Here is a 17,836-nt window from a genome sequence, read left to right on the forward strand (position 1 = left end):
GGGCAGGGACTTTCATCACCTTCGAGGTGAGTTTAGATCAGTCATTGCATCATTTCTATAACTACACAACTCTCGCACAAGAACTTCCAGGTTAGATTGGAAAAGCAAAATATCAAAATCCCCTATGTCGTCCCCAGTTCCCCGTGGCGCGGCTGCTGCTTGGTAACCTCGCTTTCGATGTTGAACCGCCTGGTGGTTATTGCAGGGTGAGGAGCAGTAGGCGATTTTCGTGATCTTTACTCCGTGAAAATAGTAGGAATAAAAGAGAAACATGTCGTCAGAAATAGATACTCTGGTTGAAATGGGGTTTCCACGTAACAGAGTGTAAGTATCACAGGAACGTGTTTCAGCTCTACTAGATTTCATAGGATTTTCACGGCTATATTCTCAACAATTAGAACTGCTTTGATAGTTACCGTAACTAAAAATTCACGACTTAAAAACACAAGCAATGAATTAAAATTGACAGGGAAAAGGCGCTTGCTGTAAGTGGTAACAGAGGTATTGAAGCCGCTATGGAATGGTGAGTATCTTAATAATTTTTATTTAAAATGAGCGAAATGTAACTGGTTAGGATAGCTTTGAGGCGGGTGTGTGCGTGTGAAAAATCAAGTCATTTGTATAAAGATATTTGGACCCTTCTACCATGGAATCAGTCAGTTAACCAGTGTTAAGGTAACTGGTGAGTACATATCCCATCACGAATGGGTCCTCTCTGAAAGATGTTCATTTTGAAGAAAAAGCCAACATATGTCAGCCTGTGTTGCTGAGGGAATTTGACCATAGCTCGCGACCACTTTGATGCAGGCTAATGATCGAGTAGCCTACTTTCAATGTGTTAAAATTTAGCTTGACAGCATTACCTAGAGGACATGAACAGAAGAAATAATATAAACATGATCATTCGATCATTCACCCTTCTTGGTGTTCTCTAGGCCTTCAAGATGAATTTTAAATATATCAAAGGTAGTTAACTGTCATTTGACTTACATCTTGCATTCCTTCCTTGTGCCAGTTTTATCTCATCTCTGATTAACAGAGGGGTCATGGGAATAAAGAAAAAGGCCAACATTACAGAGAACTGTCTCATGTTAGTCTCACACAGTATTCTCCAGACTGCGACAACAGTCAAACCTCTCCACTTGAGAGGTGGCTGTTATGGGGAGGGAGGGATGTAATATGATGATGTTTTTGTGGGGTTAAACATTTTTATCCTCAAAAAATGTGCGACATGTAAATACATTATACAATCAAAATATATCAAGAAAACAATGAGACAAATGATGCATGTTGTGTATCAAGTTTTGTGACCTTTTCCAATAGAAAATGGGGTTTTGTTTGTCAGTTGTTGATTAACTTACTGTTGTCCAGAGGATATTTTGGCAGATGGAATGCGTTTTTTGGCCGAACTTGCCAATGTAGAGAGGTTAAAATGAGTGAATGTATGGACAGTTCGCCAGGGCAAAGAAAGGTGGCTGTTGTAGAAAGGTGATTGTTATAGAGAGCTGACCGATGTAGGGAGGTGGCCTTTGTACAGAGAGGTGAGGTCAGTGTGGAGAATTGGGATGTTCACGACTAGACTCAAGCTCAGCATTAATCATTTAATATATGAAATGGTCCTGTTCTTTAGGTTATTTGCCCATTCAGAGGATCCTGACATTGATGAACCTTATAAACCACCAGTTGGACATGTGCTAGGAAAAGGTACTTTTCATTTACATAACTAAATTGGGTAATAAAGTTTACTTCAAATAACTAACTTGAAGTAATAAAAGTAGCTAACTTCTAACCTGGTCAACTTGATTGATTGTATTATACCTGTGGGGAAAAAAATATGAACTTGAATTAAAACAAGGGCTGAAGAATTTTAGAAAACAAAATTTCACAGCAACATAGATGGAGACTGTTCATGCTTAATATACATGTACTTACCGAGTACTGCCCCTGTGTAGTAGTTTAATGGCCTGTGTGTACATGTGCATTAGACTCCAGATTGGAATGCTGGCCAGGAGTACTGTTATTGCTGGGCAAAGCATTTTGCTCTGACTCATAATGACTCTGACCTATCCTGCTATCTATAAATGGGTTCTTGCAAACTGTTAGAGAATTAAGTTAACAGAATGCTGGGGGCAACTATTCAGGAAGAAGAACAAATAATATTACTCCTAGGGGCAATAAAATTGTAAAATTCAAGACTTGCCAAGTTTCTGAAATCTCGGACTTACGTGAAAACCATTTAAAACTCAGTGATGAATGAAGACAGAAAAAAAATGAGACTTTGCTCATGGCTATTCATAAAGGTTTCCGAGATTTCAAGACTGAATGAAAATTTTGCAAGAACCACCATTTTCCAGGTACCGTTTTCCACCACTTTTCATAGTAACTTCATGCCATGGAAAGCATTTTGAGCTTTGATGTTATGGAGTGCTTTGGTGCCATTGAATTTGTTGTACCCCATGTTGACCTGATATTTGTTAATTTATCTCCCAGAAGAGTCAGCCACTCCTGGAGCTGAAGATGAGAGTTCAGAAAAAGTTCCGGTTGAGAACTCTGAACAGCCGTCAGACACTGCAAGCCCCACTGAAGAGCCCAAGCAAGCTTTGTCTCTAGTTTGTGATGAGTAAGAAAAGTAACGATAAAATATTTACTTTAATATCGATAAAGTTTATAAATTAAAGTAATTCTGCAAGAAACTGTAGTTGAAGTTGCATCATTTGCCAAGTGAAACATTTTGGTTTAGTTGATTATCAGTTTGAAGTTCATATTCAAAGTTAAATCAGCTATTAGCTTTACCCCAACATCAGATCAAAGACCAATAATATGTGACAATATGCCATGAACTAAATTTCTATGATTGTTAATTTATCAACTTCAAGTTAATAATGAGTCCATAACTTTCGAAATAATTTTTCTAAGTGGTAATTTTGGAGTTTAATTATGCAAAGAGTCATTCAAATGGTGATTGCCGTGTTTTATAGCTTGGTCATTTGCATTTGAACTATCTCTTCAAGGAACAGGTGGGCAATTAATACTGATATTAAATAACAAGTTGATAACTTTTTTTCAGTTGTGGTAAAAGACTCAGGAGTGAGAATGATGTTCAGGTTAGTTTTCTTTTCTTTTTTGTGTTTAGTTTATAACTTACATGTACCTGACTTTGTATAACATTTAATATTCATTTCTCAAACTTGTTAATAATATTCATCAAGTTTAAACAGAGGAAATCTGAAAACGACAGTGTTTGGATATCTAACCTAGTTAGCCTGTCTAGATTTTTACGAGTTAATTTCTCAATTATCTTGAGTTTTAGTTTTGATTGAGAAGGTATACTGTATATATGTAGCCTGTGCAGCTGGTGGATTCTGTCCATCACATACCTGATGGGTGTTAAAATGAAGTTTCCTGATGGGAAAATTTGTGTGGAATTCAGCTTACTGTTACAGGAGTACTGTCAGTAACAGACACTTTTTGTAGGCTAGAGAGAATGATTTTCACACTAGTACATCAAAGTTAGAGCTTGCCCTTCTGGCAACTCTGAAAATTCGATTTCTTTACACCCTACAAAATCTGTTCAAGTTAATTCTGTGTCCTGACATCAGATTGGACAATGTAGTTTGTTGAATCTTTACATTCTTCAGTTGCAAAAGATGTTATTTTTCCTTGTTTATTCCACTCATCAGCTCCATGCAGCGAGGTCAGGGCATTCCAACTTTTCTGAGTCAACAGAGGAAATCAAACCACTCACTGAAGAAGAAAAGAAGCAGCAGTTAGAAAAGTATGGCCTTAGATTTTCTTCTCTATGTTTAAAAATTGGTCAGGCTACATGGGTCCTTGACGCTTGTATACTGTACAAGTCGGGTTCACATAAGTTTCCACTACAGTGTTATATAGCCACAGCCTGAAGTATCCAAGTCAACCCTGTAGGTTCCATCAGTGTGCTAGAATCACTGGTGTACATCATCAGTCCTTATTGCGCCTTTGGGATACAGAAGACACTGATGGACATAGCTACCCACATACAGTTGAATCTTGTAAATAAAGACATGAATGGGTTAAATTGGAGGGGGGGGGGGGGTTGCTTCTGCCTTGTGATACTGTTAAAACGTTATGATCCCACAGGATACAACAACGGCTCAAGGAAAGAAAAGAACAGAAGTTAGCAGAGGAAAAAAAGGTACATGCTATGCTCACAGGATTAAAGAAAGATGCAGTGTTGTTATTTGTCATCTTTTGGTGCATTTTGTTTTGATTAATTTATCTTTAGTAGAAACACGTTATGGTAGCTACATGTATCCTGTGCAGAGTAGCCCGGTCTCCTTTTTCTTGAGGAAAGCGACAGCTGTACACAGGCTTAACACTGCAGGTGCAAGCCGTATCAAAGTTTTTCTGTTCTTTTGCTCGAACTCGGACTCGTTTTCCTTGGTGTTCTGATGAACTCTTGTTGACAGCAACGTCAAGGACAACATCGATTAAAAAATTAAGTTTTATTCAACCTACGAATCTCGCAAGAATCTAGATTCATTTAGCAGTTCTCTGTCAGTGTCAGAGCTATCCCAATACTGAATATGTAAGATGTAAAATTTTAAGATGTAAAATTTTAAGAACTGGCCGTCGTGGCTCACGTTATTTGGACTACGCACAATTTGGTCAAGTCATGTTGTCGTTTTGCAGAGAACGTCAAAGAAATGCAACAAGATTTATAACACACGTACGCAGCCATTGTACTGCTCAGTTCCCGTTGCCTCGTCCACACTATGCCGGAGGAATTTGAAAACAAAGGATTCATTCTGAAAATGCATGAAATGTTTTCCGTCCATTTTCATTTTCAGGATTTGTGTTTGAGGAAAACTCGGTCAGCGAAATCACATGATTATCGTGACGCCATCGTTTCCGAAAAACTCTGTTTTCAAAATCTTTTCCGTCCACACTGAAACGAGAAGCCGGGAAGTTCAAATTCCTCCGCTTTGAAAAGCGTTTTAGAAAAGTTCCGTTTTCGTGACGGATTAGTGCGAACGGTAGGCCAAACCGTAGAAATAAAGCTGCGTTTTCAAATTCTTCCGCTTTGAAAAGCGTTTTAGAAAAGTTCCGTTTTCGTGACGGATTAGTGCGAACGGTAGGCCAAACCGTAGAAATAAAGCTGCGTTTTGAAATTTCTCCGGCGCAGTGTTGACGCTGCCTTAAACTCCCTGCTGTCCAGAATGGATATGAATTTTGTAATGTATGGACAAACGTAGAGGAGCGAGCCTTGAAAATCTTAGTAGTGAAAACAATAAAATATTACTTCGACTGGAATTTTAGAGATCTAAGATGTGACTATTTAACTTTTAGTTTTTCTTTCCCTTCAGAATGCTTTAGAAAAAGAGAAAAGCCGTCGGAAGATGGGGAAAGAAATGACAAGCATAAAACAAAAGTAAGTTAGCCCGCTGCAAACAGAGAGACCTCTGCTAAGTGGATGTTGTTTGAGATCTGTATAGTTTTCGCGTACGCGAACCTGTGAAGCGAGCCTGTGATCGTATGCCTGGCTATCTCTTACATTTGCGTTCATATTTGAAGTGCTGATGATTCAGCAAACTGACTTTTCAAAAGTTGATGTGACGCGTACAAAATACAAGGAGAGTTCACGTATCTTATGCATGAGGTATTATGATGTCGTAACTTACTGAGCGTTCCCCTCCCCCCACCCCACCCCCCCCCCCCAAAAAAAATGCGAGTCCTGATTGCTTATTGTTTGTTGGGCATAATTTGTTTTAATTTTGTGTTCCCAGACTAATACTAACCACGGTTACGTCCCCTTCAACATGGTGTTTAAAATCAAAAATATTGTTTTCCAGCCCTGGAATCATACAATAAATTCCCGTGCTCAGAGCGTAATAAATGCTTAAAAGTGGAATTTTTCATCGGGTTAACCGAACGTCATCAGCAATAATCAAAAAATAAATGTTATTTGTATATATGGTGTATGGTAAAGAATTAAAGTAAGTGTGGTGCTTGGCTTCAAACAAAAAACGCATAATGTCTGTCTGTGACATAAGAATTAGTGCCACTGTTCAGCTCGTATAATTAAAAAACATCCGAAATATGTTTTGTTGTTTTCAGTTTTTTTTTTGATAATTAACGCCTCATTTCTATGTACTTCGGTTTTTGAGGATGGAATTACAAGAAGCGCAAAAGATAGCCAATGAAAGAAAGAGGGAAAGAATGGAGGAAAGACTGGCGAGGTGAGTGGGGAAAAAAGCTATTATTTGTAATAGATGATGTCGTTATTTGTTAGTTAGTTTGCTTGTTTAATTTTCTTTATCTTTCTTTCAATGACAACAACAACCTCTTAAAACTTGTAACCCCTGCCAGTATTGTGCAGGGAGCGAGTTGTAAGCTACGAACTTCCTAAAATGGCCATAAATCTTTTTTTTGTTTTTGTTTTTGTTTTTTTTGCGAGACTAACCATCAAATGTTTCTCCTTCTTAGGCAAAGGGTCAAGGACCAGATAGCGAGAGACAGAGCAGAACGAGCCGAAAAGGTGACGTTAAGCAATTGGAAGTGAAAGAACTCTGAATGGTCCAGATGATTATTCTCGTGTAAAGGAGATATACTATGTAGTGTGGCTAACACATTCAGGGGTGGATCTAGGAGTTTTTCAAAGAGGGGTGGCTGAGACTGTCTAATAAAAAACGATTTCGAAAAACATTTAGCAAGAAAATTAGCGAAAGTAAAGCAAAGCTGACGTTTCAACGAATTCATGTTATCATTGTCAAATCCAATCCTTCCCCCTCCCTAAATCCTACCGACCTCACCTATATTTGTGACCTTGGCAGGCTTAAAACAAAGCGCAGACGTTGAGAGACTCGCCCTGAAGCATTACCTTTATAAATAATCGTTACATGCTAGCAGTAGGAAAAGGTTTCTCAGCCAAGTCCAGGAGCGTAGCCACGATGCTTCAAGGGGGGGGGGGGGGGGGGGAGGTCGCACTGTGTCAAAGTGAGGGTACTCACTGGATTGGCATGTCGTTTCTGTCACCTGTTGTAGGTTGTTTGCTTAAAAAGGCTTACAAAAGGGCGGGGGGGATCACGGGCACCCCAAAACCCCCCTAGCTACACCCCTGAGGTCAGAATCAGGATTGAGAATCAGGTTTCTTTTAGTAAAACCAAAGCACGAATTATATTTGACAGTCTGACTCGAATATAGAACTGCAAATCTCTGGAACTCTTTAAAGCCGACCTTAAGAAGTTGACAATCGGTAGCAACGCTTAAGAAGACCTTTAAGCACAAACTTTTAACAAAATTCTTAACTTCTTAGTATCTTAACTAAATTGTTAAAATATTGTCAATGATTTTAGTTTTTATATATAAATTTAGGATGTTAGCTTTCAATGTAGATTGATAGTGTTATTACTGTAACTTAAAAGTTATTATTCCTAAAAAGTCCCAGTGGCGAGGCTCCATAAAGTATGTAAGTATGATTTAGGCCCCGTCCAGACTAAGCCATCGGAGTTTGAAAACGGAGGTTTCACTCTGAATACGCATGAAATGTTTTTCTCTGTCCACACTACACCGGAGAAATTTGAAAACGCAACAATCACCAGTCATTTTGGATTTGTGTTTGAGGAAAACTCAGTCAGGCAAATGTTATTATTATCGTAACTTCGTCTTTTTCGAAAAGTTTCGTTTTCAAAACGTTTTCTGTCCACACTAAAACACAAAGCCGGCGTTTTCACATTCCTCCGGGCTGAAGGGCGTTTCCAAAGGCTCCATTTTCGTGACGGATTAGTATGAACGGAAGACCGAACCGGAGAAATAAAGCTGCGTTTTCATATTCCTTTGGCGTAGTGGACGGGGCCTTAATTGCAGTGTTTGGTTTTAGTTTAGTAAAGGTGGAACAGACCTACGGTCAGACAATGCTGCAGCATCAGCAATACCTGCTCAACCGGTTCAACCTGCTGCTGCTGCTGTGGAGAAAAAGCAACATACGACTTGTAAACTTCAGGTAAAGTGTGATTAACATCTCCTTTCTCCTTGAAATATAAATTGTTAAACAGAATGTTGATGAGAATCAAGAAAGTCCTCAGCCATGGTATAAACCGTGGAATTTGCGTCACCGTTGCTTAAAGCCGTGAATGTTTAGATCTTGAATTACCATTAAGGTTATTCCCCAGTATTGCATTGCGCATCCCTACTGTGCATAATTTCACGCGTGATTAGCGCGCGCGCATTAAAAAATGGCGGCTTTTTCTTTACAGCTGGACCTCGCCATAGAGGTAAATCGTCATTTTCTCGCAAACGAGTACGGTGACCTATCATTGTTTTCTGTTGTTTTGGATTGAGTAATAAATTTCTCTGTGTAAAATAAATAGGGACCAATTCTCAGTGTGGAACAAACGTAATGTCCCCGGTCGGGGCTCAAACCCGGACCACCTGAGCCGTAGTCGCGCGCACTGATCATGAGGTCACTGCGCCTCCCATTTCTCCTCGAAAACTGGCCTAAAATTCGGCAATAACACTCTAGAACATTGTCAATATAGTAGCAAAATTGATTTCTTTTTGTGTCGATAGTTTCGTTTAACGAATGGCAGTACAATCACTGGGACGTTCCAGGCCACGGACACGCTGGAGACAGTTCGTAGCTACGTACATGAAAACCGCACCGACGGCTCGGCGCCTTTCAACTTGATGACCACCTTTCCGAGAAAAACCTACACCGACGGAGACCTGGGAACGAGTCTACAAGAGGCTGGGCTCGTGCCCTCAGCTGTGTTAATTTTAACCAAGTTATAAATGGCAAGGAACGTTGATACATTTTACTTTTATTGGTTTTGGGACGGTTATCCAAAGAAAACTTTGACTGGATATAAATTGTTGAGCTGAACGTTCGAGCAAACCTCGGGGATTAGAATTTGGAGAAATTCTAGCGTCGAGTAGAACAGGAATTCTCGCTTTGGCTGAAACCGTCTGAAACAGAATCGTTCTCAATCCTGAAAACCTCATTTGTCCCATCGTGTTGGTTCTCAAATCCTTCGCAATCATTTTGAAATACGGAAGGGAGTTCGCTTAAGGAAGTTAGCTTAAGTGTTAAAGTAGCTCAGTCACGGTATTTCGAGTAATTTCGCCACCTACAAAATTACCTTTAAATTGAAGGAAACCTGAAAATAGTAGTTTACTAAGATAGGAAAACACCAAAGAGATAATAATAAACCATAAAGAAACTAGGATGGTCAAGGATGGAGAAGATTAACACGGATTACGAACGACGAACTTGAAAAATTTAGGCTAAACTTTTCAAGATGCGCAAGCCGTGACTTATCTCCTTTAAGCACTGAGTGTTCAAATGTGCTCTCTCGTGCTGTTCCTTGTAGTATGGTTATCAAATACTTTAGCGATATCGCTGTCACAGGCACGATATTTTAATTTGATTAGAGCTCGATGGTTCAGTCGTTTCGCCGATAATTATTTCCTAAGTTTTATTCCACCTGATCTCCCTTCCAGAACGTAAGGGATCTTTTTGGTCAAATGTAAAGCGCCCAGAGGTTACTTAGGAAAAGTGCGCGCGTTCTATTTTTACTCACAATTTGTGACGCAACTCAAGTTTTATAATTTGTATCAGATTTACATAGTCTGTGGTCAAACTTCAAGTCTTTATGTTTGAAAATTATTTTGTGTTACTTTAGACACTAAAAGAATCAAAGAAGAAATCAAGATGTGTTTTGTTCCAGTGCCTTACATCATTTATCACATATATCGCTTAGCCTACTTTACTTACATTTGTTTCCATTACTTTTTTTTTTCACTAATATTACTTACATATGATCTTCACTATTCATTTTACATCACGTACCAACAGTTATCTCGTACATTACACCACATTACTTAAACTTCTCTCGTATACAACTTAACCTATTTCTTCTCTTCGCTTTTACTAGAGTTATTTAATTTTCTTGTCCCTTATAGATATTAGAATCAACAGCTACAGTATTTCAAAATAATTTCGCGAGTTTTATTTCATCTTGTTCAAACTATCACGAACTGTTTCAGCAGCTTTTGTCTGGACAATTTTGAAATATCACAAGTTGGTACTGTTCCAAATATTAGGTTCAATTCGTGCTATAACTTGTTTATGAAAAATGAAATAAACTCAGAACAAGAGAGCCAGAAGGACGAGGGAGTTAATCCTTCATATAAGCCTTATTCCCAAGGTAATCCATCTCAAGGTTTTTTCAGATCACTCCCGGTTTCGGAATATCAGAAAGGTCGTGGAATAGCCAATCACGTGACGCCTATTTCGCTCACGTGGACAGCACGTACGGCTCTACATATCTTTTCATCCTCCACGAAGACATCCATGCGACGCGCGTGGTAGTATTATCCAGCTCTAAAAATAGCTTGGGTGAAAATACCTTAGGAATATGGCCTATCGGTGAGGGATAACTCTTACTCTTCATCCCCTCCTGGTTCAGAATAAATAGAACTGACAACCTTCAAGACTGGCGGGAAACAAACCATCATTACCAGTATCTTAATGATCCATGGATGTCTGTTACATTTCAAGCTATTTACAGCACGCTTATGTTAGTTTAATTTTATTACTCGCAATGTTCTGTTAACCTTGATCAGTGCTCGCTTTTATTCCAAGCGTTTACGACGGAAGTGTCCGCCATTGGTGTTTTTAATTTGTTACAACTGCTATACTTGAAAATCCACCCTATATAGAAACGATAAAACAAAGATCAAATAACTCTCAAATTACCATCCTAAGGATGAAAGATAATCCAAGCATGTTCATCGTGTCAGAATATTTACACAGCAAATGACGGAACTAAGTCGGAAAAAGACTGATATGACCCTAAGAACTATACGCTCATCTCCCAAATCAATCACATTTCAGTAATTTCTTCGCCTGTGCCATCGCAGTTATAAAATCCCTTAAAAAAGTCTCCTAGAGGCCGCCGACGTTTGCCAGAAGATTTAGACGATAGCCGAAGACTTCCGAAGATTGCCGATGATCGGCCGCAGATAATAAGAAATCTCCGAAGGATACCGAATATTACCGGATATCAATTAAAGGTTCCCATAGAGAAAGCTAAGGAATGGTTTCCTTCATATACAAAGGCCACCATTGTGCCGCCAACATCACAGAATTCGCCCGAATCAGTTTCGTCTTAAACTCGGGAATAACCGCATCCATTCACCAGTTCAGTTCTGCCTTTGTCGGTCGTTTTCTTCATATGTCGGAAATGTTTCTTCTGACAATATGCTCACAACTTGATTTCAGTTCAAAAACAAACAACGGGTTTAAATCGGCTAAACTCACTGATACAGATGACAGAACTCCATCGATCTCACTCGCCATGTGCTCTTTTCAACACAACACATCCCATAATATTTTGAAAACAGTTCCCAGTCCCAACCGTGCGTGGGCTGGTGACGCCTGACTAATCTTACAACATTCGCTTAAACCAAGTCTAAAGTGATACGATTACATTTGCATAACTCGAATCTCGACACTAATCTGGATTATCCCAGTTGCCCGAAGGGCCGCTTAAATGGCCCCAGTCAGCCACACCTTTGTTTTTGTTTACATGCGAGAGTTTGGCTATTATGTTTTATTCGGGGCATTTCAAAACGAAGGAAATCACTGTGAAACTACTTAAGATAATTAAACATGCTTTCAGGAACACAACTTACAGTAAAGCAGTAAGATTTCTCTTCACCATGCGATATCAATGATATTGATGGCATCGAAACTAGGGTTCTTTAACCCCACCCTATTTGCCCTAATTCCGGGTTAATGGGTGAACGAACGGCTCTGTATATAAAATACATGAGCTTTAGAAGCGAAATTCTGCCCCGGTGTTTTCGCGTTTCTATGGACACGTCAATCGACCACCTGTTAAGTGACAAGGGCACTTGCTCAGTTAGAAAAAGATAAACTGGCGAAAAACCAACAGGTAGATAACAGCGTATGTTTGGCTCTCCGTTCAATTGAAAATGAAGAAGCCTACAAGGAAATGAAGTTTTGAAATGGCCCGCCATTTTGCGAGTGTATTCTTGGTATTGCTCGTGGTATTAGCAGGACGCGGCGCCCTGGGACATGGAACTCCTCAACCGGAACAGATTCACATTTCCAGTACAGGTAGCTAAAATGACTGTAATCTGGCCCATTGTTTGACTCTTCACTTTATTGGGCTCTGTATTGTCATAGAATAAACAAAACTACCCTTGATCAACGAACGACAACGAGATATTTCACTGTCATTTTGCTGTTCGTCTATTTCGTTGAATTTAAGATCAAAGTTTCGTCATTTGGTCGGTCGCTACTCGCTGACCTAACTTTGAGACGTCTTTTCCAAGATGGCGGCCGTGTAGAAATTATTGCATAATATTCTTTGTTCTTTGCTTAAATTTACGCTAAAAAGACTTCGTTGGGTTTACATGGGACTGGAGTAAAATCCTTGCGTTATGTATTAAAGGCGTTTATGTGTTAGTTTATGTTTTATAGTGACATATTTTGAAAAAAAATGTTCAAAACATCAAACAGGTTTCTGATTCAACAATGATTTTGTAAATTGTTTTAAAGCTGCAACAGTGGATATTTTGAGCTCTTAAGAGGAAAATGACGGCTAGTTTGATAAGTTTAGGAGAAAAAGAAGTTAAAATGGAATCACCTTTCAAAGGCTATCTTGTTGTTTGAAGTTATTAACCCCGCCAGTTCTGTTAAAGAAGAGGAAACCAATGATGAGAATTGGTGTATAGGCCTCTGACTGAAGTTTTTAATAACAGGTGAATTGGCCGGACCTTTTTTAAGTAAACAAGTCTTCACTGGGCGCGAAAATATGCTCGGATATTTGTCCGCGGACATTATCTGTTCCGAGAAGCGTTAAGTTCTCCGAGATTTGAAGCTCGCGGGCAAATGTGAGCTCCGAGGAACAAGTAATGTCCAAGGACAAATATCCCAGCATATTTTTCAAGCCAAATGGAGGCTATTGCTTTTACTTTTCATCAAATATTTTTCGTACCACGCGGGATCTGCCAAAATGTGAGAAAATCTCTCGGATATTTCCCAGTTTTTGCTGGGGCATATTCAGTCACGTGACGCGTTAAAACCAATCGTGTGCGAGCGAAAATATTTGATGGATTATAGCTCCTTATATTTCCATTCGTTCTCTTCCCCAAATCCGCCTGTCCTTCATAGCCGTCCTATTCATATAATTCCGCATTCCTACCGGTAACAATCTCAATGGGTTATTCCAGTTTGTCCCACTCCGTTTTATCACATACTTGCCAATGGAAGATTGGGGCAGTTTTCAGATACCATTAGCTATCTATTTGATGGAAAAGTAAAAGTTGGGACGATTTAAATAGCATTGCTTCTTGCGTTTTAGGGCTAGATGGTGTGGGATATTATAAGTGACGCGGAATTCGAGCGCAAATTACAGTGTGATATGTCAAAAGACGAAACCTTAAGGCGTGAATTAGGGAAAATTCCTTACGTGATACGTGAACCAACGTTTTTGGTATGCATGACGCGTGATTTGAGTAAAAATAAAAGCATGAAAAGGAAAAAGAGGGAAAAAGAGCGAGAAAAGAAGAGTGGGTTTGACCATGTCAACGTTAAATGAGAAAATTTTAAGCTTATAATACAAAATGAAAAATAACTATAAATAGAAAATAAACAACTTTAAAATATGAAGTAACTTATTAAAATGAAGATTTGATGAAACTTAAAACAAAAAATCTCACCACGATTGTCTACAAAATCTCATTACGATTTTATAAAGCTATCAATACGAATCTTTCAGGTGATCCGTCGGAGATGATGATCACGTGGGTAACAATGGCCCCGTCAGTTAAGAGCGTGGTGGAGTATGGGGAGAGGTGCAAACTGCCGCTGAACAAAAGAGCGTTCGGCGCCCCTACCAAGTACCAAACTTGCGGCTGGAAGGAACGGACAATATACATGCATCGAGTTAAGCTAGAGGGGCTTGTACCAGGCCGGGGATATGGTAAGAGGTTCTTGTCTTTTTTATCTGATTTTGTTACCTGCAAATTGGACTGTACTTTAGCTGTACATGTCTAGCGGAACGTGACAACTTCGGAGAACTTGCGCCATTTTTAAAGGTGGCTAACAATAGTTTCCAGCTCTTTCTATCAGTTATACTTTGATGGATCAATACCGCTACTCTTTGTCATATGATCCTACAATAATGGTATCAAACAAAGGCCCGATCAGTGATAAACAAGTTGTGGTCATTCTTTGTATATAACAAGTTACCATGACAACATTACAGCCTCTTTCTACAGGTCCTGTAGATAAACTGTGTAAACCGTCTGATAATTGTTTACTCAAATGCTTACCATAGAAGATACTTGACCCTTGTAAGTTGAGAGGAATGTAAAATTCAAGAAGGGAGACACTAACTAAAACGCAGCCTTTGCATTCAACCGCCTAAAAGATTAAATTAATTTTAACATACAGCTGTTTCTAGAAAGGTTGTCGGAATAAAGCGTGAAAGTGCACGCGAAATCCCGAAAGTTAGTATGGGTAGAAGTAGATAGCTGCACCACCCGCTGAATACTTAATCAGACACAACTACTTGGCAAATGCCGTTTCGTACGTTTTTTCAGTTTCCTCAGACTTGTGGAAACAAGGTACTCTTCGCCACACTGAATTTTAGAAGAATCTTCAACTAAAAAATGAGGAGGCAGCGTGGCCGAGTGGTTAGAGCGCCAGATTTGAAATCCGTAGGTCACGGGTTCAAATCCCGTTCTGACCTGTAGCTGATGTTGCTCTCGGTAGCCCCGAGTTCAACGTCGCGGCTGTGCTTGTAAATAGCCAACTGGTCTGCCTCCCGCCAGCTGGAATTCTTAACCTAGTTATGTTTATTTGAATATTTATTTATCATGAAGTAATGAAAGAAAAGCTACAGAAAAATGGTCTTATGAGCGATTAATCTAATGTACCCTTGCTAATAATTCACGTGCAAAAATGCCAATTTAAAGATTTCTCTATACCGATATGCAAAAGCCAATGAATACCCAGTCTACCATTCGGTCTTGTCGCGTAACCTTGACACTTTAATCCGACAACCTTTTTCGAAACAGCTGTATATCATAAGGTACCCTGAATCTATTTAAGTTTATTGTATCCTTTTTCCAGATTACCGTGTTGGTAGTTCAGATGGTTGGAGCGCCTTGTACAATTTTAACGCCACCAAAAACGGCACGGCCTGGCAGCCGAGATTTGCCATATATGGAGATCTAGGAGTGGATAATGCCCAGTCTCTCTCCAAGTTACAGAAAGAGGTTCAAGGGGGTCGATACGATGCCATATTGCATATTGGTTAGTACTGTCAAAATCATTCCTACTTCTTCTTTGACAGAATTTTACTACTAAATGTTAAAGGATTCAGTACATTTGTTTCACTTTTTTGGAAAAAATGAGGAAACATTTTGCGTGTTTTTATCTAGTTATAGAGACAAGAGTTGAAGAGTGAACGAGAAATGCTGTGGGAACAGAGTTTTTCGTTTGTATGAACTGTCCCTTCTGATCATTTAAAATAAGTGTTTTTTTTTTCTTTAGGTGACTTTGCCTATAACATGGAATCGGTGAGTAAACGGGAAAAACTAGCTGATAATTTCAATCAAACTTTGATAACTATAATTTATCCCCAGTAAACTATCTTCGCCGAATCTAATGGTCGAACTCAATTTGCGCGTAGAAGTTGGACGGTGTATAATAAGAAGTGACAGTGCTATTTATCAGTTATCCCACGAGCGTTCGTTGGATTAGCCTCCTACGCTGACGGTCTTTCGGCTCGTCACGCATTCTTCCTCCCCCACGAGGGGGAGTAAAATTGCGTGACGAGCCCAGAGACCGTCTGCGTGAAGGGTGATCGTTGGATTAGCCTGTGGTGAAACCGAATGTGTCGCTCCGTACCACAGTAATGTCAACCACCGGTGTAGACTGTTTGTCCACTGTTGATGTCTAGCGAGACACGTAGCAGTGAGTTGTCTTCAAACATCAGTTTGTTCAGGAGCCGCAAGTGGTATAATTGTCTGATCATAAACAACCACGAAATGCCAGTAAGTGTTGTTCATTTTATTTTGTAAAGAAGACGCATGACAATTTTTGTCCACCATGTTTGTCGCGCATAACATAACAACTGATGCCCATTGGCTGCTGAGCCAATCAGAACTTTGGAAATACATTTTTCAACGTTTCTTTTTCTTACAAAATAAGTTTAGATCAGTTGCGCTACGAGTTATGATCAAACAACGGAAAAAAAGTCACAAGTTTCCCTGGCAGTGATTCAAAGACGAGCCCAGAGCTCGTGGAGAGCTTTTAAATGTAACTCATAACAATCCATTACCCAACTTGCAGGAGAATTCAAGAGTCGGAGATAGGTTTATGAATCAAATTGAACCGATGGCCGCGTACGTTCCTTATATGACGTGCCCTGGAAACCACGAAGAAGCTTGGTAAGGTCCCGGATGATCTTTTTCATGTCCATGTTATAACTGGGAAGCTCACACATTTTATCACACATTTCACACACTTTTTTTTTTATCACACTATGTTTGTTCTATTATTAAGTTCTACGTTCATCAGAATATTTTTCCGGTTTTAGCGATTTTTTTCTTGTGTTTACCTAAAACTGCCATAAATCGACAGGACTATAATAATCAAACAGAGTGAAAAAAGACGTTAAAATTTAGGCAAGTTTTAAATAGACTCATGTAATGAGATAAAAATCAACAGGAATAAATCCTGACAATGACTGGCTTCATCTGTATCCAACTGTGGTCTAAAATGACCCTACATCACATTGATTTTATGTAGCTGATTAACTGAACTCGCTTGATTTCTTTCAGTAACTTTTCAAACTACAGAGAACGTTTTAGTATGCCTGGTAACACAGAGGGGATTTATTACAGGTACGAACGATCGAATAGGACCTAAGAGCACTTCTGTTAACACGGCTCAAATTGAAAAACAACAACAACAACAACAGAGGAAAGCGCCTATTCAGGAGATGACTGATCATTCATCGTTATCATTCTGAGAAATAATTAAGAAAATTTGTAAATGCTTGATACACCTTTAACTGCCGCTTTTCAACTTAAAACTTCTTGATAGTACTTAAGCCCCATCCGCATGTATACGTTTACGTCTGAAAGCGATCATTTTTTTCACACGGTTACTCATTTCGTCCTCACGTAAACGACATAATTTTTACCTAAACCCGTATTTTGTAAAGCGCTATCCAAGGGATGTCCACAAGCTTTTTCCGAGTTGCTTTTTGCCTCTGTGTCAAAACGAGTCTTCGTGCGAAACCATTCAAATGAAACTGTGTTTCCCGGCGTACAGCAACCTCGTTCCCAGGGTCTTTTCCCTGCCCAAGTCAGGGAAAAGACCCTGGGAACGAGGTTGGGCCTACAGGTTCATTTTCATGCAAATCAAACTCATTTTCATATGAAAGTCTTTGCACGACGATTCGTTTTGAAACAGAGGCAGAGCGTAACTTGGAAATGGCCCATTCAATGACTAGATTTTTGTCCCGGATATTTCCCCAAAAATTGTGCTGGGACTTGCGTGTCATTCGGTTATAACACTTTACTCCGTAAAAATAACTATAATTATGTGTGAAGTGTTTGGGAATTAGTTCTTTTATCTGTCTTTTGTTAATTCGATATTTTCACTAGGTACTTCGATCGAGCCTCGCTCATGTGATGTAAAACCTTCTCTATTTCAGCTGGAATGTTGGGCCAGTTCACATCATCAGCTTTAGCACAGAACTTTACTATTTCCTAAAATATGGGATAGAGCCTCTCGTTCAACAACACAAAT

At 39.3% G+C, this 17,836-nt stretch overlaps 2 protein-coding genes across 2 annotated transcripts in view; both read left to right on the forward strand.

Moving 5' to 3' along the window:
- The first annotated feature begins 167 nt into the window (after positions 1 to 167).
- LOC145483373 (UBX domain-containing protein 1-like) lies at positions 168 to 9,104 on the forward strand. Its single transcript, XM_081461876.1, has 12 exons — positions 168 to 324; positions 470 to 523; positions 1,631 to 1,704; positions 2,491 to 2,620; positions 3,068 to 3,104; positions 3,681 to 3,775; positions 4,120 to 4,174; positions 5,346 to 5,410; positions 6,147 to 6,218; positions 6,466 to 6,517; positions 7,859 to 7,981; positions 8,548 to 9,104. The coding sequence occupies exons 1-12, from the start codon at positions 272 to 274 to the stop codon at positions 8,767 to 8,769; spliced, it is 1,032 nt and encodes a 343-aa protein (XP_081318002.1). The 5' UTR covers positions 168 to 271; the 3' UTR covers positions 8,770 to 9,104.
- A 2,798-nt stretch (positions 9,105 to 11,902) lies between these two features.
- The window catches only part of LOC145484668 (acid phosphatase type 7-like), a 26,634-nt gene continuing 20,700 nt past the window's right edge, over positions 11,903 to 17,836 (forward strand). Inside the window, exons 1-7 of the mRNA XM_081463273.1 lie at positions 11,903 to 12,121; positions 13,788 to 13,991; positions 15,146 to 15,328; positions 15,569 to 15,594; positions 16,370 to 16,467; positions 16,861 to 16,923; positions 17,742 to 17,836. The exon at positions 17,742 to 17,836 is cut by the window's right edge and continues 20 nt beyond it. Of these exons, the coding sequence (XP_081319399.1) occupies positions 12,010 to 12,121; positions 13,788 to 13,991; positions 15,146 to 15,328; positions 15,569 to 15,594; positions 16,370 to 16,467; positions 16,861 to 16,923; positions 17,742 to 17,836 (781 nt within the window). The 5' untranslated portion in view covers positions 11,903 to 12,009. The remainder of the gene's footprint in view (positions 12,122 to 13,787; positions 13,992 to 15,145; positions 15,329 to 15,568; positions 15,595 to 16,369; positions 16,468 to 16,860; positions 16,924 to 17,741) is intronic.

This window comes from Orbicella franksi, chromosome 4, assembly GCF_964199315.1.
Source record: "Orbicella franksi chromosome 4, jaOrbFran1.1, whole genome shotgun sequence".
NCBI classification, from domain to species: Eukaryota; Metazoa; Cnidaria; class Anthozoa; order Scleractinia; family Merulinidae; genus Orbicella; species Orbicella franksi.